The sequence below is a fragment of the Ascaphus truei genome, chromosome 3 (assembly GCF_040206685.1).
Source record: "Ascaphus truei isolate aAscTru1 chromosome 3, aAscTru1.hap1, whole genome shotgun sequence".
NCBI lineage: Eukaryota > Metazoa > Chordata > Amphibia > Anura > Ascaphidae > Ascaphus > Ascaphus truei.
The window spans coordinates 85,727,583-85,753,461 of record NC_134485.1 but is presented as its reverse complement, the minus strand read 5'-3'; the positions used below and the strand labels follow the sequence as shown (position 1 = coordinate 85,753,461).

The 25,879-nt window shown below is 44.1% G+C and overlaps 1 protein-coding gene across 4 annotated transcripts in view; it reads left to right on the top strand.

Annotated features, from left to right (window-relative positions):
* Positions 1-19,217, top strand: part of MLXIPL (MLX interacting protein like) — a 121,658-nt gene extending 102,441 nt beyond the window's left edge. For 3 of the 4 annotated variants that reach the window (XM_075594483.1, XM_075594484.1, XM_075594482.1), the window contains 10 exons: positions 2,370-2,506; positions 3,016-3,502; positions 4,375-4,433; positions 6,003-6,216; positions 8,167-8,243; positions 10,433-10,552; positions 11,103-11,230; positions 12,178-12,301; positions 17,094-17,223; positions 17,559-19,215. In XM_075594483.1, coding sequence (XP_075450598.1) covers positions 2,370-2,506; positions 3,016-3,502; positions 4,375-4,433; positions 6,003-6,216; positions 8,167-8,243; positions 10,433-10,552; positions 11,103-11,230; positions 12,178-12,301; positions 17,094-17,223; positions 17,559-17,680 — 1,598 coding nt within the window. In that variant the 3' untranslated portion in view covers positions 17,681-19,215. Of the gene's footprint in view, positions 1-2,369; positions 2,507-3,015; positions 3,503-4,374; positions 4,434-6,002; positions 6,217-8,166; positions 8,244-10,432; positions 10,553-11,102; positions 11,231-12,177; positions 12,302-17,093; positions 17,224-17,558 lie in introns of all 4 variants that reach the window. The other variant, XR_012800441.1, reaches the window with a different exon arrangement.
* The last annotated feature ends 6,662 nt before the right edge of the window (positions 19,218-25,879 follow it).

Below are 25,879 nucleotides of genomic sequence, written 5' to 3'. Positions count from 1 at the left end.
TCTTATGTAATGTTTTTCCTCCTCTGAGGGACAAGTGTCAGTATCTCGTTCCTGCTGTTATATAAGTGCGGGCAGTACATACCGGCGCATTCCTGCTGTTATTTATGTACCGGTGCGTTCCTGCTGTTATATAAGTGCGGGCGCTACGTACCGGTGCATTCTTGCTGTTATATAAGTGCCGGTGCTAAATACCTGTGCATTCCTGTGCCATTCTAGCCCAGATTCTGCCTTTGGATTTTTGTGACCGACGTGCACTTGTTGGCATTACATTGTAGGTGCCAAGCTCTTGACCATTCCTCCCATCTACCTAAATGAATAATAATTTAGTTGACCCTCAATGGAGTGTCGGATATGGCAAATATTTGTGTTTTCTGCAAAATGGCTTAATTTCCCTTCCTGCTGTCCTTCCAGATCACTTGTAATATCACTAATTAAGATATTAAAGGGCACCAGTTACTTTGATATATTATTGTATTCGCCCACAAAAAAAAGTCACTGAGATTTGTTTAACATGATCTTCCCCCGGTAAATCCATGCTGCCGGAGGTCTTGTTCTTTGCTGAACTTTGAATATTCAACAATTCTTTCAGCATTAAGGGAATTCCAATAATTATTCATTGCAATAACGGGCGAGGAAAGATTGCTGCTTTTAATCATAGCGTTTTATTCCCCGTTTCCTGATGTCTTGAACAGGTCCTGAGAATGTGATTATTCTGTTTCTCTCCACCACCTCTGCATAAAAAGCATCTATTACACGAGGCTCTGGGTAAAAAGTGCAGTTCACTTCTCCTTAAGCGATTGCCCCACTAAGCAACATCTGTTTGAGCTGCCACAAAGTGCAGGCAGTGTATCCACGTAGCATCTTCTCTACAATGTCTCCTGTTTGCCCAGGTGTACAGCGCTACTAAACAATCGCCAAAGAATACAATGGCCGGTACCTAAAATACAGTGTGTACTGCTTTTGGGTTGCGCTTATATACAAAGGAGGGAAGAACACTGCCACACAATGCATTCATCGCCTGTGTTGTGTAGCAGTTCTTCCAACACACTCCATAGAAACTATTTGTAGGAATACTGTTTGTTTACTAGAAGGGGACAGACTGGGATGCATAAAATATGTGGATTCGTACTATTCTTGCGTGTTACTGAACGATGTGAAGGGATTCTGTCATTTTCTTTCCCCCCACTCAACTATAACCTAACTGTGACTGGTTTGTCAAATGCTCTCTAATTCACAATACAGAACTAGCACCCAAGCTCAAGCTGACCAATGCTGTCCGTGAGATGGTTGCTGGCTCTGTACTTAACACAGACTTGGCTATATGTGCTGTTTATAGCTGTAGACTGCAGCTTTGGGGGAAATCCATATTAAATAAGGTTGGGATGGATGCTTAACGTGTACTAACCACACCCATAACTTTGTGTTGCAGTCAACACATTGTATGACATGAGAATTTGTCTAACAACCTTCCCAGTATGGGTAACAGTGACACAAAGACAAATGCGACAGATTTTCTGTTGGACACTTGTCGGTGCCCCATTGATTTATTTATTTATTTATTCTGTCTGCACTACGAGCCTCAAAAAATGATATTTAAATGTTTTGCCCTGAAATGAAAGATTACTGGAATGAGAGAAACAAGAAAATAAAAAGACACTTTTGGGGGCGCGGGGGGGGGGGGGCTGTTTGTAGAGGGGGTAGTACATTCTGGGCTGTGGCAGTACCTCGTTTCCTCTTGTTCTGCTGTTCCACGGGTCTATCTCTGCTCCCACCCTCCTTCCTTCCCCCACATCAGACCCGTAAACACAAGCACGCCGTGCAGGAAGTCTCCCATTGCACAATAGGACTACGGCTGTTACATCAGAAACTATTTACCAACAAGACACAATGTATTCTTGGGAAACCAAAGTGAACCTTAGCCAGCGCGTGACACTTTCACCCATTGTTTTATTAGAATTTCATCTCTCCGGGCAAAGATAGACACCCATTACTTTTTGCTATATGCCTGCCATTCCTCTGCATTGTGCCACGTCTGCGGGTTCGTGGTTATATTGTATTATTTATAGAATGACGCAAAAAGAGTAGCGCTGCAAAATAGTGTTTAGTATTTATTTATCCAACGTTTTCTCAAGGTTCAGTATTGATTTGCCAGATAGACACACGAGGCCAGACTAACACTCTTCACAAGGCATTTGAAGTTCCCATGGGGCCGAAGTTAAAGTTGACTACTTGATTCTGCCAGTAGTTATTTGTGCAGATGTGTTCCCTGGTCGGGGACTTGCATGGGTCACGTTGCCGGTTGAGCTAGCTGGGTTAGGTTGGTGCACTGTGAGATCACAGGGATCCCTCATCTCCTATCTGTTCTGCAGATTTTTTTGGTGGTCCCCGGCCTGTCACCTTCCAGCAACTGCCCCTGTGTTTCCAAGAACATCAGTGCTACTCCAGCCTGAGTGAGGGGACCAGTGCCCACCCTCACTCTGCTGTCGCCTGTCATAAGAACCTGCAGGTCTGAATATACAGTATATATACCGTACAACACCCCTTGTGTATCTGTTTGCGCCATTCTCTCAATCCTTTTCTCCCCCTTCGCATTTTCTTCACTCTTTTCCCTGTTTCACTCTCTGTCCCTCTCTTACTACTTGTCTCTGTTTGTCCCCACCCTCATGTCTGCGCGTGTCTCTCTGAAGCCTCTCCGTGCCTCTTGTCTGTTTCCCTCTGTCTCGTTTTCTTATTTCTATATTAGTCTTTCTTTCTCACCTCTTCCACTTTCTCTCACCCTCATCGTTCTGTGTCTCTTCCCATTACCCACTTCTCTTTCTCTCTTTGCATTTTCAACATTGTATTTTATTTTATGTAATCTGTATGTTCCTCCTTCTCTTACTGTACTTTGTATACATGATAATGTCCCCATGCACTATGTACTACTGTCTCATACTCTTTCTCTTTCTTAATATACAATGCAGCAAGTTGATTTATATATTCTCTGTAGTAATGGCTCTCATTGTTCTCTCCCAGTCCCACAGCTCCTTTGGCTCCCGGTCAGATTCCTGTTTTCCCAACTCCCCTCTCTCCTCTGGTTTTGCCAGCACCCCGTTTCCTTGTGCCTCTTCCACTGTTGAACACAAACCCCTATCCCATTACACTTCTCCCAATGATAGCTTCACCACTCGCCACTTCCCTCCATCACCCCCACTTCCCATACCACGGGTTTCCCAAAACCTCCCCCTGCCATGTCAGGACCTGTTGTTCCCACCTGTATCCTGCCTCAAACCTCCCTATACTGGTGTTGCCACTGATCCTGACACCATTGCACAAGCTGCCCCACCCCCCATCCATGCAGAGGTCTATTCCCAGTACTCAGAATCCTCACCCCACGGAGATCCCCCTCATGTCTTCCCCATGCCCAAAGCCAGAGGGAGAGTGTCGAGCACCAAACCAAGGAGGGCAGCACAAGAGGGCACAACAAGACCCATCTACAGTCTCAACCGACCACACATTGCAGGTAATGGGGGGCAAAAAGGGGTCCCGTAGCAAAGAGTTGACCTTCATATCACGTGAAGGAAGGGATGTCTTCCATGAAGTTTTAAAGGGGCAGTTTGTACTAATGAGTGTGAAATTTCAATGTGGTTACATCTGGGTAATTGATGCCCTTTTTTTACCTAAATCTGACACATTTTAGATATTTTAAATAATGGCTAGTTTGTATATGGTTTGCCCGTCCAAACGCTGGTTAAACACACAGTAACACTACACACAATTGAATATCCAGAGGAAATCAACCCTCTTCCAAGTCTGTCTAGTTTGTATAGATACACTCAGGAGAGGGTTGATTTCCTCTGGCTACTCCATTATATGTGGTGTTACTGTGTGATCAAGAAGATTTTGGACGGGCAAACCATCTTTCTTTCTTTCTTTCCTTCCAGAGAAATTAAAACATTTATTTGCAAGCCCTTTTACACACACTCACTATCATAAAGAATAACCATATATCATCCAGGCAGTAACGTTTTGATAAAGGATACAGCTCAGAGTATCTTGGCCCGCTATACATACCTTTTACCACCACCCCGATGAAGGTCCCATAGTGGACTGAAACGTTGGTATCATTTCTGGACCACAATGCAAGTTATTTATTCCAAGATACTCAGTGTGCTGTTTCCTTTATCCCAATTCCAGCCTGGGTGATGTATATACTGTAATGAATTATTGTGTTATACGGGACTGTCGGGAACTAGTGAGTATCTGCAGCAGGGCCATATTTGCTAAGCATTTCAAGTGAATGGACTTTAATTAAGGCTCCTTATGGCTTAGCACTGTTTAGTAAATATGGCTCCATGTTTGCGTTCTCTCTGACTGATCTCTCTTACTCGGCAGCTAAGCCAGACTCCGCCGCAGAGATGCCATCTGGTGGGCCAACTGGACCAAACCCAACGGTAACAACAACTGTAGTGGTACAGAAGGGCCTTTAAGGGCAGAATTATTTGGGAGAGGGTGTGACTCAGTGAGTAAAGACACTGACTGACACTGAGATTGCTGCAGGGGAGCCTGGTTCAATTCCCGGTGTCGGCTCCTCGTGACCTTGGGCAAGTCACTTTAACTCCCTGTGCCTCAGGCACCAAAACATAGATTGTAAGCTCTACGGGGCAGGGACCTGTGCCTGCAAAATGTCTCTGTAAAGCGCTGCGTACAATTAGCAGCGCTATACAAGGACATGTTATTATTATTATTAGCTACAATGGCAGTATGTGGTAAGGTATTTATCTGGGGGGTGGAAATTGCAGACAAAGCAGTGTGTGTGCGGGAGGGTGGGTGGCAATGTTGGTACACGAATAGCAGGGAATGCTGCAGGGCAGGATTGAGATTCATGCACATGGTTGTGTGAGGGGTATCTGTACAGGACTGCACTAGCACTGCCAGTGTCGATGTGCCGAGAAGTGAACCACGTGTTATGCGAATTTCCGATGAGCGGCCTGCAGTACGTAGAAATGAATAGTTATAAATAGTCAAGTGTCTGGTTTAAACTTTAAGCATTAAAGTACAGTAATTGATAAGACTTCCAGAGGGGGCAATGCAATAAACACTGTCCACTGATGAATGGGGTAAAAATGTTGACAATTTAACTATATGATGATTTATTTTTTCTGTAGAGTAGTTCGCAAGAGTTTTTTTTATTGATGTGGTAACAAAAAGGTTGTACATTTATTTATCTACACATTACAAATAATTATGAAGATTTTAGTTGAAAGCGCAGTAAAAAAATTGAGGAATTGCTAGCAAAAAAAAAAACTGAGAAGAAAATATCAGATGAGGCAAAGCAGTTACTGAGGAGATAACAAGAAATGAAGCCAGCCCAAGACACAAGAGCCGAATATGCAGAACTGTGCATGACAATCAACACATGTATAACTGAAGATGTAAGAAAATATAACTGGTATGGTAAAGAAGACCGCAAAAGCTTGAAGATGAAGCAGCGACGTATGATTAGGATTGCACTCAAACAAGACGATGGATCGACAATCCAATACTGTGCACTTATCATAAAGAGAATTGAAGACTGCTACATGATATTGTACGAGAACACATAACACAGGGCATATTCCAGCAAAGGGAGAGCGAAAGGCCTTCACCCAGCAGTGGATCGACAAAGGCTGGTGAGAGCTATATAATGGTATAAGAAGGCAGATTTGATGTGCAGGAGTGTGGTTCAGGATAGGATTGGGGTATTGTAAAACTGGGTCTGTGGGTGGTTTCACTGCATTAACAGTAGAGGATGCTGTGGTTGGGACTGTGGTTTAGTTGCATTGTGCCTGAACAGCATCAATACAGGATCACCAGACGGTGCTGCAGGGCAGGTGTTTCACTGGTGTTGTACATCTTTCTTTAAATAGCACCAATACAAGAATAGCAGAGAGTAATATTGCATGGTGGCATCAAAGTGTCGTTTGAAACAATGCAGTTCAGTTTTGATTTACAGTGCAATGTCTCTTTTGTTTTATCCCCAGACAGGAGGAAGGTCGGATTTCCCTGGCATTGCTGCCCCCGAACCATCCTCCAACCCCTCTGCTCTTGGCTTCTCCCCTGCTCCCCCTTCTATATTTGTGAGCCCTGTGCTTTGTACCCAGGGCAGCAGTGCAGTCCTGATCTCTGGGACCCCGTCCCTGTCCTGCCCTTCTCTTCTTCCCAAAACAGAGAGACTCTCCCCAACATCAGTCTGTGGTGAGCATCTCTAAATGACTGCAGACCTAGAGATTTGCAGAACATCTCTCCGTCTGACTTGCAGTGTGTCTTGGCGTTTCTCTCATCGTGGTTAGAGACTTGTTTTGTACAATTACCCCTTGAAACTTATATCCTGCGGAGCATTGCACTATTGCCTCCATACAGCTGGCCATTAAGCCACCAAGATATTTTGCAGTGTATAAGTGGTCTAATAAATGCAATCTAACATGCATAAAATAGCACAATATTAAGAGAGGAACTGGCTCAAGGAGCTTACAATCCATTATCTGGAGCTCTGCAGAACATTGTGCTAATGCCACATACGGCAAACAAACTGCGAAGCGTTCTTCCACTGCACTCTGCAAGAGAAGCTCTGCAGAGCATTTCACTATTAAAGCCAGTGCAGGTGCTGTGTTGCAGAGCATTACTCCATGTCACCCTTCACAGAAAATAGCATCGGTCTATAACTCTGCATAAGGTTTGAGGTTTTTAGAACGTTTCTCCATTCAATGCTTAACGGTTACAGATTGAAGGGATACTCTGCAGATCTATGCCGCAGAAGAGGAAATGGAGCTGAATTCTCCAGGGCTGAAGCATGCAAGTGTATAAATAATGTCTAGTTATAATAATAACCTTATTTCATATTGCCCATTTCTCCCAATGGGACTAAAAGCACTTCACAATTACAGTATAGTGCACTGTACATAGGAATATTGCAGGCACAGGTCCCTGCCCAGATGAGTTTACAATCTATGTTTTTGGTGCCTGAGGCACAGGAAGATATGAAGTGACTTGCCCAAGGTCACAAGGAGCTGACACCGGGAATTGAACCAGGTTCCCCTGCCTCAAGCTTAGTGTCATTGTTATCAGACTCAGTCTTGCCATCTCTACTATATATTGCAGAGCATTCATCCAAGACCTCTTCTATGCAATAGAACTGCAGCATATCCTTCTGTTTCCTTCTCCTACAATGCAGCATATTGCATTATTAAGCATGTGTTGTATACTATATACTTTTATTAGGCTTTAGGTAGCAGAATATTGCATTATTAACCTCTTCAGTGCTAACTACTCTAGTGCAAGTCTCTAAGTATGCCGATTGTGCTCTTTGACACAGAATATCTATTAACCTCTCGTTCATTGTGGATTTGTTAAGTCCTGCAATATTGCCTCTAATTGGGCAAGTAGAACTCCGAGAAATCAACCCAGAATGGGTTTTCTTCCTTTTAGTTTTACATAATGTGTAGTGGAGGAACTTCCAGAATTGAAATGCATTTCCTGGGTTCCCGGCTGGTACTTTTTAGTTAATTTTATCCCCTGTCATGTAGCTTACTACAGTATGTTATAAAATACTTTGGTCCGCCCCTGGGCGACATATAGCTCATCTTTGACACCATAATACACATAGCCTGGTGGCAGATATGGAGAGTCGGATAGCTGTAACGTGTAGATTTAAAGCAGACGAAGAAGGAAAGAGTGTACTTTGAAATGTGAGGAGAAAGCAAAAATGCTGGAGGAGAGAGCACGGCAGAAAGAATATGACATCATAAGGTATTAAATGAAAGGGATGCGTGGAGAAGGGAAGGAGATAGTTGTGGGGGAGAGCGTGGGGAAAGAAAGCCAAACCCGTCATTGTTTTGCCGCGGGCAGGGTTAGCACGTGAAATGCGCGTGGGTTTGGCCCTAGTACATAAAAATACCACATTGAAAAGCAGCCACAGTGTGTCATGTCCTATTGATGTTGCAGCTTCCTATTTATTCGTGGGAGAGAGGCTGACCCGGCGGCCATAGTGTTCATCCTGGACCAGAGTTAAACAGTGTGCAGTAAAATTCAGCTTAGTAGGACCTATATTCAGATTATTTCAAAGGTGAAAACTACGTTAACCCCGTCCTTGCTTTGCAAGTTTACACATTTGCTCCAATAACTCCTCCTGTGACGTTTGCTTGGCAGGTGGGGAAAGCAAAAGCTCGCTCAGCGTGTCCTATGTGCAGTCTCCTCACTCCTGGGGAAGGACCGAGCGCAAGAAGGTGAGTAGAGGGGACGGGGGGGAAGGGTACCCGGAGAGTGGACAAGACGGCAGGTTATATATAGGGGGAGAAGGGTTGGATCCCAACCGCTTTGTTACCAGAGGGGTCTGTAACTGGTTACAGAGATATGCACTGTAGGCCTCAATCACTGAATGGGGTAAACCTACTTGCATTGCATAATGGTGCTGAGTGTTTTTGTGTCTAATCACTGGAAGCCTCTTGCAAGTTTTGCGAGACCTGGGGGCATAGAGGGCAGGAACAAGCTGAAGCATCAAATGGGATAGTTCCAGAGCAATGTACCCTTCACTGACTGAATCTCCTACAGAGATCTTGGCTGAGCGCAATTTAGGTTTCTTAATGCATCACAAAAAAAGTAGTGCAATTCCCCTCTATAAAGCAGTTAACACAAAAAAAGCGACCATGCAGTACAGATATTGTACCCAGTACGTTCTCATGTTTTTGTGTTACTAGATTCTAGGGTCTTGGGCTACCCTTTATGCACAGCAGCAGACGCTCATCTACATTGGTATATATTTATTTACCTTTTCCACATGGTGGGGTATTTTTGATTTAAATTGATTTCACAATTTACACTTTTTATTAAGTATATATTCTAGTGCGCACTTATCTGTTTTTTCTATAAGTTCTCATCTACACCTCTCTTATTTGCTACCCCCCTTTCCATTTCCCCTCAAGCTCCCTGTCTCATTTCACAAACACTTTTTTTTTATAATAAAAAGTAGTGGGAATTTCTGCTCTCTCTCTCTGGGCGCTAACCATATTTATAACCAAGAAGTCATTTACCATTTAGATTTCATACATCCTACCTTCTAGTGTACAATATCTACGTATTGTTATATCCTACAAAACAAGAAACAAAGAAGTTCAGAGCAACATCCAATGTGACAAAAATACACAGTGAAATACCTATATATTTCTTGAAAAAGGGTAATTTAGTTAACCCTTTGGCCAAAGCGTATAAGCCTGCGAGCCACTTTCAAGGCATGACCATAATATCACAGGTCCTAACACTAACTGATTAAAATCCTTATTTACCTCTATAATTAGAGGAAGGATGGTCCTGGCATTGAACCTGTCGCAACCAGCTGCATGAAAAGAAAACCTGCTTACTTGGACAGTGGGGAGGGGCGAGCGTTAAACCCTGGGTGGGAGGAGCCACTAACCTCCAAAACAGCTGAGACCAGCTGGACAAAGTTAACAAACACACAGATACCCAGCAAGCTCTCAGAACCCCCACCCAAATTACTAGTGTGTGTGTGTGTGTGTGTGTGTGTGTGTGTGTGTGTGTGTGTCAAAAGGAGTGCTACTGGGCATGGCTAATTGTATAAAACAATTGGATGTTGCTCTGGACTTCTTTGTTTCTTGTTTTATACAATTAGCCACGCCCAGTAGCACTCATTTTGACACTTACATACATATATATATTTTGTGGTAATTTTGGGGGGTTTCTGAGAGCTTGCTGGGTATCTGTGTGTTTGTTATATCCTGCTGTATATTGGAAACTTATTGGCATGTATTTCTTATATTGGAAGGTGTATTCTCCTAATGTCTCTGTGTTGGAATCCCCATACTGTTACAAATCCTTTATTCACCAGCAGTCCAACCACCTCGGAATTCTCGGGCATTTATTTATCAAATGTTTTACCAGGAAGTAATACATGGAGAGTTACCTCTCGTTTTCAAGTATGTCCTGGGCACAGAGTTATAAATATACATGGTTACATTAAAAGAACAGAGGTTATACAGTCAATTCACAGGACAGATAGAGTTGGAAAATTGGGTACAGAGGATAAAGGGCTTGTGAATTTCTGATTTGAAATTGAGCAGCTTTAACATCACCAAACAGCAGCGAACGGCTCACACCCTTTGGCTGCCCGACAGCTGCGCCAAAGGCTGTCCGCCTTTGGGGCAACACAGATGTACACTGGGGTGGTTGATTTTCAGTGCAGCTGTGAACAAAAAGTTATTTGTGTCCTCTTGGCTCATTAACATTCCAGTGGGTGGGGTTGACATTCCGCAAAGTACAAGCAAATGTTAACCCTTAGCACGCTGGTCCTGTGCAGAGGGGGGCAGCTCTTGGGGGAGCTCCATCAAGCTGTCCGCCTTTGGGGGAACACAGATGTACACTGGGGTGATTGATTTTCATTGAGCTCATTGTCTCTTCTCAGGTGGAGAGTCGGCGTATAACTCACATCTCGGCCGAGCAGAAGCGACGTTGCAACATTAAAGTGGGGTTTGACACCCTGCACAGTCTGGTGACGACGCTGCACGCTCCGCACAACAACAAGGTACTATGCCTGGGAGATGAGATGAATAGGGGGTCCTGGAGAGGGGAGATGTTGAGGAGAAATCTGGAAAAGTACAGGGTGGGGAGGAGATGAGAGAAAAGAGATGGTGTATAGAAAAAGGAGATGGACTGGGGAGATGGAAGGTATAGAAAGAGTTTGGGAAAGAAGAAAGGTGAGTGAATGAAAAATAGGAAGGTGAGGGAAGAATGAGAGGGGCAAAATATGGGATACAGAATAGTGACACCGAGCAGGGGACATAAGGAAGGGGTGGTAGTTTGGACACGCGAGCATGAGAAGAAGGGAGAAAGGACCAAGGGGACAAAAGTAAAGGAATGTGGGAGTGAGTCAGCGAGGATAGGGATGAAGAGAAACTGAGACCAAGAGAGAAAAGGGAAAGAGTAGAGGTCATCAGAAGAATGATAAAGATATAATGACATAGCAGAAGCTGAGAACATTGAAGAGAAGAGATACATTAAGGCAGTGGATAGTATGCAGACAGGGGTGAGTAGAGGAAGAGCAGTGATGAGTGGTACCTACCTGATCTCCCCAGCTCAGCAAGGCCACCACCCTGCACAAGACAGCAGAGTACATGTCTAAGCTGCAGCAGGAGAGGGCTCAGCTGCAAGAGGAAGCCCAGCGCCTGCGCTGCCAGATCCAGGAGCTGAACGACAGCATCAAGTGAGCAACACAAAACCCTCAATACTGTTCCACAAACAGGAGCTGCAGAAATAAGACTGGCAGGTTGGGACTCGGCCAGAGCAGCACCGATTTTGGTTCTTTAAGTACTTAAAAGAATTAAGAATTGGTTATGTGAAAGCAATGCATTAATCAGTACAAGGTCCAGAAATGTGATGGCATAGTGTTGTACAGAGTATACTGTAGCTGCTTTTATGGTATTTATCATTCTGATTGTCCCGAAATAGCCATATAAATGTGGATTTTTGTGGGCAGTACGGCACCTTCAAGGTTTTAAAGAAAGTCCGGGAGATATGTATGTTGACATTGTTGCAATGAATGTTGTAATTGCTGGGAGGAAATGATCAAACATTTTATACTCCTTGATCAAAGTTGCAATAAAATAATTTGCCTTTCCCGGACCTGGCCTGTCAGGAGGTCTGGATCAGCTCATCAGATCAAACAGAGATTTGATATAATTTTTCAGGTCCGAGACACACATACGGTACTAGACTCCTCTTGGGGGACTGAATGTATATGGGTCTCGCATCATATTCCCATGACCCACTGGGGGAACCTACTCCAAGTCATTTGAAGGGACTGCTTGACAACAGCTTAATTTGGTAAATGATGGGTTTCTGTTTTATTCCCTTTAAACTGTCTGATTGAATTGTGTTCTTCTAATCTTTTAACCTGCCCAGGATCACTCAGAGGTCCCAGTGCAGGTGTGAAAAGGAAAAAGACCTAATCAACTTAATTATTGATGAAATTTGATAAATAAGATGGGGAATAAGCTCATTCTTTACAGGCCGTCCTCCCCACGCATTCACTTCCCAGCCCCTCTTTGATGTGATTAGCACCAAAACTGAAACCACTACTCCTTTAGCACAGCTCCTCTTCCGCCATGGCAGAGCCCTTCTATTATGCGACCGCTTCCATTTCTCACACAGCCTGTGCCAGCAGCAGCTCCCGGCCTCCGGAGTGCCGATCACGCGACAACGCTTCCAGCACATGCGCCAAATGTTCCAGAGCTACGTGCAGACGCGGACCCTGCAGAACTGGAAGTTCTGGCTCGTATCCTTTATGCCATCATAATGGGAGGCCAGCACCACGACCGAAAACTTTGTGCCTACGCTGTGTGTGAATGGTGCTTTTGGGAGCATTGTGTGTGAACCGGCTCTGCTGTGAAATCCCTGAAACACAGCTAGCGATGGTGCAGAGAGCAGTGTATCTTTGATTGTGTATGAGTAGCGGCGAGAATAATGTATGCATACCACGCAGTATATGTGCACTAGGCACGCAAGCATTTTATTTATTTTGCAGAAGGGAAATTATTCATTGTACTCCGATAACACACACACACACACAGATTACTTTCCAACAACCTTGTAGTGTTAACGCGTGCAGCCGAGTCCCCCGGTCTGCAGAGACATGCAGGGGGAAAGAAGGGGGGGGGTAGGGGCACGGCCGTGACGTCACCCGGCAGGTTCGCCCTTATTGGCTGACCCGCCGGGGGCGTGGCCTAGCGCTCCGTCGCAACTCCTGCTCTCAATTTTCTTGAGAGCAGGAGTTTCTGCCGGCGCCCCCCCCCCCCACCCCCTTGCAGCGGGCCCGGCCCCATTTTGGGGCAGATCTTGTCCCTGCTGCATCCGCCACAGCGGGCACTGCAGTGGCCAGCGGGGACCTGGCCTAAGCCTCCTTGCCCGGCTGCAATGTCGTTTACATTGAGTGGATATATATACATGGCAATGCTCAGTCTCTCGTACCTTTTTTGAGTGCGGGGTCCGTGCAGGCTGGGCGTGGATACTGTAGAATAATGATGGCGCCAGGAACTTTTATAATAACTTTATTTAATATAGAGCTTTTCTCCCAATAGGACTGGAAGCGCTTCATAATCGCAGTATAGCGTAACGTACGCAGTATATAGGATTTCTTTTTTTACAGGCACAGTCCCTGACCCGTGGAGCTTACAATCTATGTTTTGGTGCCTGAGGCACAGGGAGATAAAGTGACTTGCCCAAGGTCACAAGGAGCTGACACCGGGAATTAACCAGTGTCCCGTAATTCAAACTCTGTGCCATTGATTATAATACAAAAATGCAATGACCCGGCGCTCCAGGCTACAACAATACCCCAGTCCAATGATTAGTCCAAATGGATATGGAAAGTTCTTTTCAATATTCCAGCTGATGGAGAGATGATGATCCAATTCCTGGCTGTTAGTTCAGGACTCCTCCTAGTGAATAATAGACAAAAAGGAAAAGACCATTGCGCAGCCACAAGAACCAATAAATGACTCCACGACAGATTAAAGTAATGAACTTACAGACTTTCTGTGTTGTTATTCCTTTGAGACAATCTGTGCTTTAAACCTCTTCTCTTTCAGATATCACGAATCCCACGTGTTGTATGTCATTCATCCAGGTTTTCTATCTAAAGACACACATACATACATAACTGTGCACACAAACCTTTTTACAGGACTCGCAGTGAGGCTTCAGTCTGAACTTTGCAGAACCTGTTTATAGAACATGGGGTGGAGCTAAATAGAAGGGTATAGCTCCCTATAGTCACATCACTGGTCACAAGACCTACTAATGGAGCGGCCGTTATTCGAACACATCTCGGCGCCGATTTTGAGTTCTCTGCTGTTCCCCACGCAGCATGAATGCGGCCAATCGCCCCAGGCACCCGCGCTTATCGCGGATTTTTTGTTTGAATTTCATGGATTCTGTTACTTTGTTTACAATAAAATGGATGAACTGTAATGTGTACAGTACTGTGCTACTGTGCTACTGTGTCATTTTCATGTTTTTAAAAGCCAGAACACTAAAATTCGTTTTTCTGCTCTCGCCGCGCTCGCATCTTAGTGCGGGAAGGCTGGAATTCATCCCGCGGTTTCAAATCGGGATTCCAATGTACATGACACGTGAAGTTTTTGAATAACAGCCGCTGCATCAGTACAAAGGAGGGACTATCCCTTTCTGCATAGTCATCCTGCATCTCATGATGGGCGGGGGAGTAACCCGAGTGATCCCACACAGTTAACCTATTAAGGCTTTTAACCCCTTATAATAACTAGTTGTCCCCAAAGGATGGGCTACAGTAGTGTTGTGTAGCAGTACAAGAGTAAACAACACTGTATAGTGCTCTAACACAGATCTGACCATTTGCTGGATAATGTATATGAAGACATAATTCCAAATCCTTGAAGTGTCCCACGATTAATAACCCTTTAAAGCATCACACCACTTCCATTGCATCAATAAGCTGGAAGAGCAACATCCCTTGATTGATGAATACTCACACTTGCTTGTGTCCAGTCTCATACATTGAAGATGCACCTTGAGAAAGAGCGCAAGCTCGAAACGCGTTGGTGGGGGCCCCAAGGCTCATTTTTTGTGTGCTATGCTCTGATCCAATAAACCTTTTTATTGGGAACACACTCTCTAGCAGTTTTTTCCTGTAGTGCTCCATCTCTCCTCATCAAACCGTTGTGTAGCAGTAAGCTTCCATCATTGTAGGGCACATGTACCGGAAGTAGGATGGCACGGTGCATTGGGAGCGTGCAACAGGCAGTGTATTGATATCTCAAAGCATAAATGCGTGCAGTGTTGCGCATTCGGGTGGGATGTAGCAAAGTCTATGCTTTGGGAAATGTACATGTTGGCGGTACAGTGTCTGCATCATGTATGTGTATTTGGCAGTACAGTACAGTATGTTAGAATGTGTATTCTGTGTTCTGAATAGGCAGTTGTCATGGTTTAGGCAAGAGGCAATCTATATGCTTATCTGAAAATCTGCACTGTGTGTATTTACAGGGTGTGCGGGGAGCTATTCAGAGCAGGAATAATACAGTATGGGAATTATATATACGTAGCGCATGTGCAGCAGTTATAACGTGTTGTGTGACCAGTGTTTGTTTAACAAGCATCGTGTATGGCAGAACATTTATAACAGACTGTGTACTGTCCTGTATATGTAGCAAATGAAGCAAAAAATGCAACAAATTGGCACTTTTCTAGACTGGTACAAAAGTTCATATTTAATTACAAAATATTGAAGTCAGGTCATTGGTAAAGAATTTAATATATCATTACAGAAGATTCAATGACCTGACTTCAATATTTTGTAATTAAATATGAACTTTTGTACCAGGCTACTGGAGTGCAGATTTTTTGTTTTTTATAAATGTGGAAGTGGAGAAAAAGGAGGGGGGGGGTGTACACAATGGGGGATAAACGGGGGGGGGGGCAACATTTTGGGGACAAGCCCCTTCCTCAGGCCCGTTCCCCCTTGTCCCTAAAGGAACAAGAGGTACTTCCCTTACCCCAGTACCCCTAAAACAATAAACAAAATAAGCCCTAGTTAACTAAGCAACAAAAGATAATCTAACAAGCAAAAAATGCTAAGGTGCACTGTAATAGCAGCAAAGCAGGAGAATGTGGGGTGAGTACACAATAATGCAAAATCAAACCACAGGGTGCAGAGCAGCAATAGTAGTCTCTAGCTCAGCGGTGCGCAAACTGTGGGGCACGACCCCCAGGGGGGGCGCGACACTGCCGACGGGGGGCGCGGGGTTTACAGAGGCCCCGCGCGCTTCCCGAAGGCACTTAAATTAAGTGCCGGGGGAGCTGCAGGGCCTCTGTAAACCTAACTTACCGTGGCTCCGGCAGCTTCCTTCCGGCGTCGCCATGGCAACGCGGCGTCAAAATGACGCTGCGAGGTCATGTGACGTCACGTTGCTATGGCAACGTGACGTCATTACGCCAGAGCGCGGGTAAGTTGGGGTTGGGGGGGGGCGCGGGAGTGAGGGGACAGCCGTCAGGGGGGCGCAGGGAAAAAAGTTTGCGCCCCCTGCTCTAGCTCTCTCCTGCTGCAAATGGGGCTGCAGCTAGAGACTACTATTGTTGCTTATGTTTTTATTGTTTTAGGGGTACTGGGGTAAGGGAAGTACCTCTTGTTCCTTTAGGGACAAGGGGGAAGGGGCTTGTACCCGAAACGTTGCCCCCCTGTTTATCCCCCATTGTGTACACCCCCGCCCCCCTTTTTCTCCACTTCCACATTTTCCTAGTTTTTTGCTATTTTTAGTGCGCTTTGTTCTATTGTGTTTGTGTCACTTTGTTCCTTGTATATAACTTGTGCATTTATTAAATATTCATCTGATTTTGGCATTTCCACTTGTTGCTACTTTTCCTATGGTCAGAGCGTGCTGGAACTATTAGCTTGGCTGGTTATTATGTAGGAGGATATTGGGTCCTTCTTATGTTCCTGTGCACCCTGCATTTAGCATAACTGCATTATTCTATCTGACCGTGAGGGCCGTCTATCATTTCTGTTCTAGTGCATATATAGTGTTCTGGCCCAGGCTCGCTGTAGCTAATGAGTAGGATCAGGCAGTTAAACTCATCTTTAAATGCACACAGAGACCTTCTATTTTCTGAAACTTTATTGGAGGGGGTATACAGAAAGCATAAAATAACTTGGAGGCAACATTTGTGAGAGGTAAAAAAAAAAAAAAAAAACCTGTAAAAACAGTGAGGGGGTGGTTACTCACAAAGCTGCTGGCTGGAAAAGGAAATGTGCTTGCCTGTGAAAGCAGGAACAAGGCAAGGACTGCACCAAATAGCAGGGGAAGGAGGAGCATCCTAACTCACAGAGGAGTAAAGGGACAGGCTCATAAGCCAGGGAAGGCAGTTACATTAGTAACAATATATACTAAGAAGTGACAGCAGTCACATAACAGGGATAAACAGTGTTTATTTTGGCATGCACTGTGTGCTGTGTACAGTATATTTATCAGACTGTATGTGTGCTATCTACATATGAGACCCTTTTTCTCACCTCTTTCCTTGACTGGTTCCAGTTCAGCATCATTATCCGCCCTCTCTTTGAGTCGTTTAACGGTATGGTTTCCACGGCGAGTTTGACAGATCTGAGGAATACGACTCTGAAGTGGCTGGACCAGCACTGCTCTCTGCCAGTCCTGAGGCCCAGTATGTGTAGGGAGGAATATATGTTGGGTGATGACATTGAAAGGAGGATTATACGGGCATACACGAGGTATACTGGGACTGAAGACACATAGAAGACCAGTACACAGGGGAACACAACATACACAGAAGCATACATGCTCATAGGACACATATATTATTGTGACACACACGAGACGTTTACATGTTATTATGACACAAATAGGAGAGGTATACAGGTTATTATGACACACGAGCGATGTACAGGTTTAGATGACATCCCGGACAGGTATATAAGATCTGGTGACACCCAGGAAAGGTATATCGGTAATGATCACCTATTTTCTCTCATTTTCCAGCTGTATTGACGTCACTCTGTCAGCTCAGCACCTCCACGTGCATCCTCACCGATCCATCCCTCATACCCGATCAGGCAGTGCAAGCGGTGACGAGAAGGGACAATGGTGACAGCTTCTTCTAGCCAAACCAATCACCCCCGTCTCCTGGGACTTCTGCGTGTATATAAATCCATCCAAAGAAAGACTTCCTCCTGTGGCTGTATTGCAGAACTATGGAACTGATTAATAACATGATCCGTACAACCTCGGGGGTGACACTCTGTGCCTGAGACACCAAAGTTAGCGTGTGAGCTCATTCCATGTGTCTATGATGTGCCTTATTACCACTTTGGAGCCATAAACCGTTTCTTCTTTATGCCTTTTAGTAATTTTGGAAACGTCATACAATATGCTGATCGCTTTTCCTTAGCAACCCTCTCTGACACTAAAATATCCAAAGTGTCTTATACAGATTTCCCACTATTTTGGTTTCCTTTCAATTTTGTTCGAATTTGTACAGCGTTTGAGACTTTTTTTAAAACAAAATCCTAATCCCTTATTTCATTCGGTGACCTTTGAACTTGTGCTGTCATTGAGAGAAAAGCGCATGGAATGCTTGTCACTGAATACGAAGATGAACTCTGTTTTCAAATAAATTGAAAAACACATCTTCTGAAGATTCACACCCACCATTGGTTTATTCAGAGAGTTTGTTGCATTGTTCGTGTCTTTCAATGTCATTTTCAGTGGTAAACTATATAATTGTCCATGCATCAAGGCAACATTGGAGCAAAACCGCGTGTATCAAAGCATTTTGCTCCAATTTGCCCAGTCTGCCATAGCTTGCACCATAGGAAGTGTCCGGAGGAGGAGTTGCAAGATGTACAGATTAGAATGAGATGCATCACGATCTGCGTCTCTCTATCACTCGTTCTGCCTTTTATTTACCCCCCCCCCCCCAACAAAATCCTCCACATCTGAAAGTGGTGTGCATCTAACACACTGCATCAGTTGTATGAAACTGTTCTAGCACATGCTGCCGCACTGCTCCAAAAAACAGAACACTTTTCTCTATGTTGACACATGGCCCCATAGCTTCTTTATGTTGCTTTGATGACGAAATAACGGGATCAGAGGTCAGGCACTTTTTAGCTTACAGACTTCCGATATGTATCTTGGTTATCCAAATACTAATGAATTTTCAAAATAAACCATGCGAATACTAATTCACTGGAAGACTGAGAAATACAGTATTGTGGTTTTTTTAATTCTGTTCTTTGTTTACTGACCGTTGCTATACATTTTCACGTTGTGTCGTTTTTATTTATTTTCAAACCTGCAGTAATTAAGACGGGGACAAGGGATGTAATATTGAAAGCACAACTTAATGATACAGTAGCTGACCCACAAAATCACAAGGAGTGCGCCTAATTGAGCAATCTCCTTACGTAACTGTCCCATATCTGATATAGATCTCTGAAATCTAGAATGCACAGCTTGGCAAGGTCAGCCAGTACATATTAAGGTCAAACCATATAGTTTGTGTGACATGATGGTGGGGTGTGGCCTTATGTGCCCTAACAACAAAAATATAAAAACGTATATATTTAGTCAATTATTTTTAGATGAACTTGTCTAAGCAGGAAAGCTTATCTTTTGGTCAAAATAAAATATGTAATTAAAGATCACTTCTTATTAACTAAAAAAGATGAATGATATTGTATTGCTGGCTTTATGTAGCATGTGGAATAGAATGAAAAGATAAGAAATGTTTGCTAATATTTATATTGCAGGCTTTTAAGCCGCATTAAGGGCCTGTTTCGATATGGCCAAAGTGGCTGATCGGGCGGTCTTGGGACGGACTTGCTGCTTCGGTACATGTAGAATCAGCGGATAAGTGTAAGACAGGTGGGGAGCTAGAGAGATGTGCTTTGTACCTCTTTACTGATTTGAAAATATAAACCATTGCACACAGTAACACTTTTAATATTGTAATAGGCATTGCGTTATGTCATAGCTGACATACAATAGATGGAAAAGACAGAAAAACAGCGTTTATTTCCTTTTGTTTGTACTGCTTCACCACATTGTAAGAATAATCTACTACAGCACGCTCCTGTCTTGTGTATTGGTACTCGTGGGGCTCCATTTACATATAGTTTGAGATCTGTGCCGCCACCAATTTTTTTCATCTCTAATCCTTTTGCTGCCAATAATGCATGGTGCTGCTGGCTTCAATGACCGTGAAAGGGTTAACAGGCCCTACGTAGCAGGATCGCTTCTTTCTCCTCCCCAGGGGCCACCCAAGTTCATGTTTCAGAGAAAGAGACATGCAAAAAGCTGGACATCATGCTCCGAAGATGGAGGGTGGCAGGCTCGTCGCCATGGAAACATAGCGAGATGCAGTAACTCAAGGGTGACGACTCCAAGGGTCACCAACAGGTCAGGTTTTAAGGATATCACTTCAGCACAGGTGGCTCAGTCACTGGTTGAGCCACCTGTGCTGAACTAAAGGTGCTGCCGGTATCTCAATACAGCTTAAAGGTCTTGTGTCAAATGGGCCAATAGAAAACCGGAAGGGAGTATGTTGCGGTTTTCTATTGGCCTGCGGGACCCTTTAGACAGCCATATTGTGTGCTTAGCTGGCGATGCTACCAGCAGCTACTTCAGAGGTAAGTATCTCAGGAAACAGAGGGTCCCCGGAGCTGAAATTAACAAGGTTCAGCTTTGGAGACCCCCAGCTACTAAAGGCAAACAAATGGAAATCCTAAGCGTACATGCCGCTATAATATGATAAATCACTGTTGGGTTGTGTATAAGCAGGATAAATGTAGGTGTTGTGAGTTTATACAACTGTCAGTACTTAGAAAAGACAATCTGGAAAAGTCTGCGCTACTTTAAAGTTGCTCAAAGAAATGATATACTGAAAATCCCTGATGACACGGCATATTGCTGCGAAATGCGTAGGTTGAACAGCCTGTGGAGCTTGCGATAGAACAGATGTTAAGGTAGAGGCCTCTTCTGCCCCCCCATTGTGACGATACTACCTGGAAGTGTAAACCATGTTCATCTGCAGAGAAGGCAAAGGTCTGCCGTCCATGCTGGTTCAGATCTGGGGCTGCATCAAGTCCTTTTTGACCCATTGTGGTCTTTAAGCTATTTTAAAATAGAGAGCATGGGAGTGCATCTCCATTTCTATCCCTTTTTCATTCCTATAAAACGTTATTCCACTGTTTGCTTTTCTCTCTCTACGGTCATTGGAGAGGTGCACCTGATCCCTTTATCACTGAGGAGGATCTCACGGCCACTCGGGTTGCACCAACATAAAATCCACAGCTGTTCGATATAAGCTACCTTCGCGTACCGATCCCTGCAACCATTAAAGATTGATTGTTGACAAATATACCTTTACATGCCCTATCCATGCACTTTATTCTCTCTCCCTTTTCTCCCCTGGTATTTCACTATATACGTTCTTGGAGAAACTTTAAAGTAGTGTAGACATTTATGGATTGTCCTTTCTTACCCAGGAATTGGTCTCTGTCTATTGACATATTCACAACCTATACATATACACAAAGTGAGCTCTTGCTAAGATATACCAATAATATTGTGATACATAAACTTATATAGATACAATCAAGGTAAGGTGTTTGTGAAAAGATCATATAAATTAGGTGTAATGACAGTGCACCATAGACAAAAAAAAAGTGTACATACAGTAGGAGTGTGACAATTCAATTAATATATAGAAGTGCAATTATCAAGATATTCACAGCAACAACAAAAATGTCCATAAATGTAGTCCATATGATGTATAGGACCATAAATAAAGGATATAAAGTGATGTGGCAGTTCCCCAACTTCTAGGAGGATGAATCACAGCCGCAAGAATCTATTTGGAAAAAGAAAAAAGAGGCGCATGCCACATAGCGTAAATCTGTGTTGACATTTATTATCAAAAATAGAAGTAAAAATAGCACACACAGAAGTGTAGCGAGAACATGCGCATTGAGAGAGATATTCTCTCCGATGGTACTCCATCTGGGACTTCTTATGCTCCAAAGCAAAGGACAATCACTCCGAATCCGGGGTCCATGATGAAATATAGGAGTCCATGCCATGTCCAAACGTCCAGGAAACAAACAGCAATAAAGTTGCCCAAATGTGTCCAATTGTATCAACTTAACCACTGTAAGTATGCGCAAGTGTCTCAATACACTAGCCGCTCGTGGTGGCGTTATACTTCTAAGCCTCCGGGTCACTAGTTTCGTCAGCACAACTTTGACACATTTGGACAACTTTGTTTCTGTTAGTTTCCTGGATGTTTCACAGGCATGGACGCCTATATTTCATCATGGACCCCGGATTCGGAGTGATTGTCCTTTGCTTTGGAGCATAAGAAGTCCCAGATGAGTACCATCTATTTGAAATAATATCACTGTCAATGTGCATGTGCACATTGAGCTAGAGCTGCTGTGCTATTTTTACTTCTATTTTTGATAATAAATGTCAACACAGATTTACCCTATGTGGCACGCACCTCCTTTTTTTTTTTTTTTTAATATATATATATATAATAAAAAGTAGTGCCAGCTCCATAGCATAATACTGTATGCAGACTTAATTTAAAAGCGAGTGAGTCACCAGGATATGCACTCACATAGTGGGTTAGAAAACATTCCTTTGAGAGAAAGCTGTAAACGGACGTCACCAGTTGGAGAACGGGTCTGAGGCTGATGGAGGTTCACGGGCGATGAAATGCCACATCAATCTTGGAGAGCCTCAGGATGTACTCATCTGTAGTGGCCGAGGTCCGCAACAGTGCTCCTCAATCCCCCCCAGCACCCCGATGCCAGCCTTTTTCTCACCTCAGCAACGTTGCCAGAACACCGCGGCTGGTTTCGAGGATAGACGCACCTTTCAGCTCTCACTCCGTTCCTTCACGCTGAGCGTCACGACGCACTTCGTCACGATGCGTTTCGTCACGTGAGTGACTACCTCAGGGGCTGATTGGCTCAAAGCATGAGTGGGTTCAAATAGTTACAGTTGCTACACAACAGGCAGCAACACTTGCAAGAAATCAGCTTAATGATCTGGTTGAGCTAACTTCAAAACCCTAGATGTATTATTACAGGTGCAATGGCGGTGATGCATATCTTGTGTTTTGCAACTTCGAAGCTGGCTGTAAAAGTTCAGTGCAGATTCCAAAGGTTACGTAAAGGACAGTCACTGTATATCCTTGTCATTGCATGTGAATACAAGCAGTTTGTGCACAGGATTAATTATCTGCAACCCTTATTGTATCACTTACAAGTCTCTAAACAGAAACTATAATCGGACCTCATAGGGCAGTAATTAATATGACACTATTGTGACAAGGAGCAGGTGATCCTTTTCAGTGTCAGGGTTCCAAGGTAGCCTGTTACATTGTGAATGTGTATGATGGGGATATGATGCTAAGTATTATGCTGCTGTTTGAATGAATCTGGTAGCTACTGGGAGAGAGTCAAGTATATTATCTTCTTCTTTTTTTTTTCCGTCTGTGTACATTTTTTTATTTGGTGCATCCGAAGACAATTACAGAATTTACGCGCATGAAAACAAATTGCAAGATCTGCCGTGCAATCACAATAAAACATTACACATTATCAAATGCTTTTCTTGATTATATTTTATGCAATGACTTAATATATCTTAAAGCCCTGTTTTTTTTTGTTTTGTTTTTTTTTGTACCTATTTTGATGTAATGCTCCTGCTGTCTCCTCGACATGCACTTATTTTCTAAGTTTCAATTAACAAACCCAAAAAACGAAAAAAAATTTTTATCTTTAAATCAAATTTAAAATAACGTGATTGTCCTCTTCCAGTTTCCAGGTCTAAGGCCTCGTTCAGGGTGCAGGCTTCGGAGGGAGGGCGTGCTGCCGTGCGAGCTGCCGTGGGACACAAAGTATTCAAATTGAATACTGGTTGTCAGGGTAGCAACTGCTCTGTTTCCGAAGCCAGGAGTTAACGCTGGCTACAGTTTCAAGAAACGAAAAAATCGATTTTTGAAGCTCCAGCAGCGTCACTGGGACCTCGGCAGCCAATGAAATCATTCTTGAGAATGATTTCATGACAGCAGCTTGGATCCCTAAGCTGCCGTGTGTAGCCCCACCCCCTCCTCAACTCCTGAAACAGTCTGCTGGGGATGAACACACATCGCCCAGCAGACTGCCGCCCTCCCTCCCTCTAACTCCTGTCTCTGGCACCCTGAACAAGGCCTCAAACTATCACATAGCCAGGGGAAGAGTGACTGACAGATGCCTGTCAGGATACACCCGTACAGATGTAGCGAGCCTTACTGCCCGCGGCACCGGGGGTAAGCTGTGTGACCTACGGCTGCCCCAGTGCCGGAGGATTATCGATGTGGTACGTCCGATCTGGAAGCATGAATCCCCCACAGCGCTGTTGCAGCAGGCACAGTCTCTTTATGCTGCTTTTTAATTTTTTAGCCGTGGCTCCGGGGGTCACTGTGTTTGTGCTACATCTGTACAAGTCATGATCTGGGATTGTAGCACAGATCAAAGAGGATTTGGGTATAAAGCTTAATCGTGCGGATATACTGGCATGTGTGTGAATCTCACATTTTCTCCTCATGATCCCCTAAGGCTTCGGCCATGGTTGTTGCTGACGGGCGGAGGCGCGCTGAGGCTGAGGGAAAGTGGGTGCTTTCCCTGGCCTTAGACAGTGCGCCGTCTGTGGGCGTGTCGGGGGGCGGGCCAGTGACGTCACGGAGCTGGTTCGCCCTCATTGGGTGAACCGCTCACGTGACCGGCCCTGCGCTCCGGCAAGCGGGAAAATGTAAAATTTTCCAAAGACCTACGCTTCCGCAAGCGCGCGGAAGCGTAGGCGAGCCCCTACTAAAGCCGCTCTCATTGCGGCTGTAGGGGCTCAGTGCCGAGCGGAAGTGCGCCTCCGCCCGCAAGCACTATCCATGGACGCGGTCTAAGGAGCATGTTACAAGGCTTCATTTAGTATCATAGATCTTTAAAGCTTTACTCCCCTTTATTTTATAAACCGTCTGGTCTTCTTTACTGTATGTTTGCTTATACCAAGATTACAAAAAAGCAATACTACTATTTATTATATTAAATCTAAAATGTAATAAGTACTGTATTTGAGCTCTAATAGAACCTGATCCTCTTCAAAGGAACTGTCCTGTTTTCTGACGCGATTTACCGTCCGAATTTGATAAATGTGTGTATTTTTCTTGGAATGAGAGCACCACAGACTCCTTTGTTGTATGCCCTCAGTTACCCCCAAAATTAATCTGGGTGGTGATTGCAGAATTGGGGTGCGATGTGCGGATTACAGGGGTGTGCGTGCTCATGTTAGTGCCCTGCAACGGAGGTGGGGGACAAACTGGGCTGCCAGTTTCTTGTTAACGCATTTCACCCACACGGGCAAGCATGTACATGATGGCTCAGGGGGAAGTATTTATTACAGAAAGGGTAGTGGAGACATGGAGTAGCCAATCAACAGAGGTGGTAGAGGCTATTGCAATAAGGGAATTCAGACGTGCTGGGGATACACATTAGGCTTTCCTACATATGAAAGAAAGCCACAGATCAAATAGGGTCTGAGGTTTTACAGCCGGTAGGAAAATGGGCAGACAGGGTGAACCAGGTGGTTCTTATCTGCCGTTTAATGAAATGATGTTCTGATTAGTGGGTGCTGCTCATAGCAATTAGTGAGGCGACGCTGTGTATCATAGTGAAGGTCCCCACACTGCCTCACTGGCAACAATGCTGCCTGCACCGTTTGTATTTACCTTTAGGGAAATCGCCGCAGAATTTTGGCCTAATCAGGGGAAATAAAAGTCCTCGGTTATATTAGATCATATAATCTGATCCACAGGACTCCCGCCCAGAGCAAGCAAAAAAAAAACCTATCACCATAATAAACTAACTAGAATAAATAACACATATGTGCCTACATTTCAAAACTTCTTCCAGTGACATTTGGGGTGGAAATGTAGCGTATTTCTCTTTTCTTTTTCCAAACAGTATATTGGGTTTTTCAACACAGCAGATACAACAGAGGGTACACAGCACAATACAAGGATATACAGACATATCTCATCGGAGAAAGGCAAATGTGAACACAGTTTACAATGCATTAGAACTGGGATTACATTGCAGTGTGTTGTGTGTCAGAAATGTAGCGGATATCTAAAGTGCCTATTGACTTGATGTGATACATGTTCAGCTAAATAGGGAAAGTTGGTTAGTAGTATGCCATCTGCATGATTCATTGGTGTATCACTTTAATTCAAGTTCCAATAAAGCCAGTCGGAATCT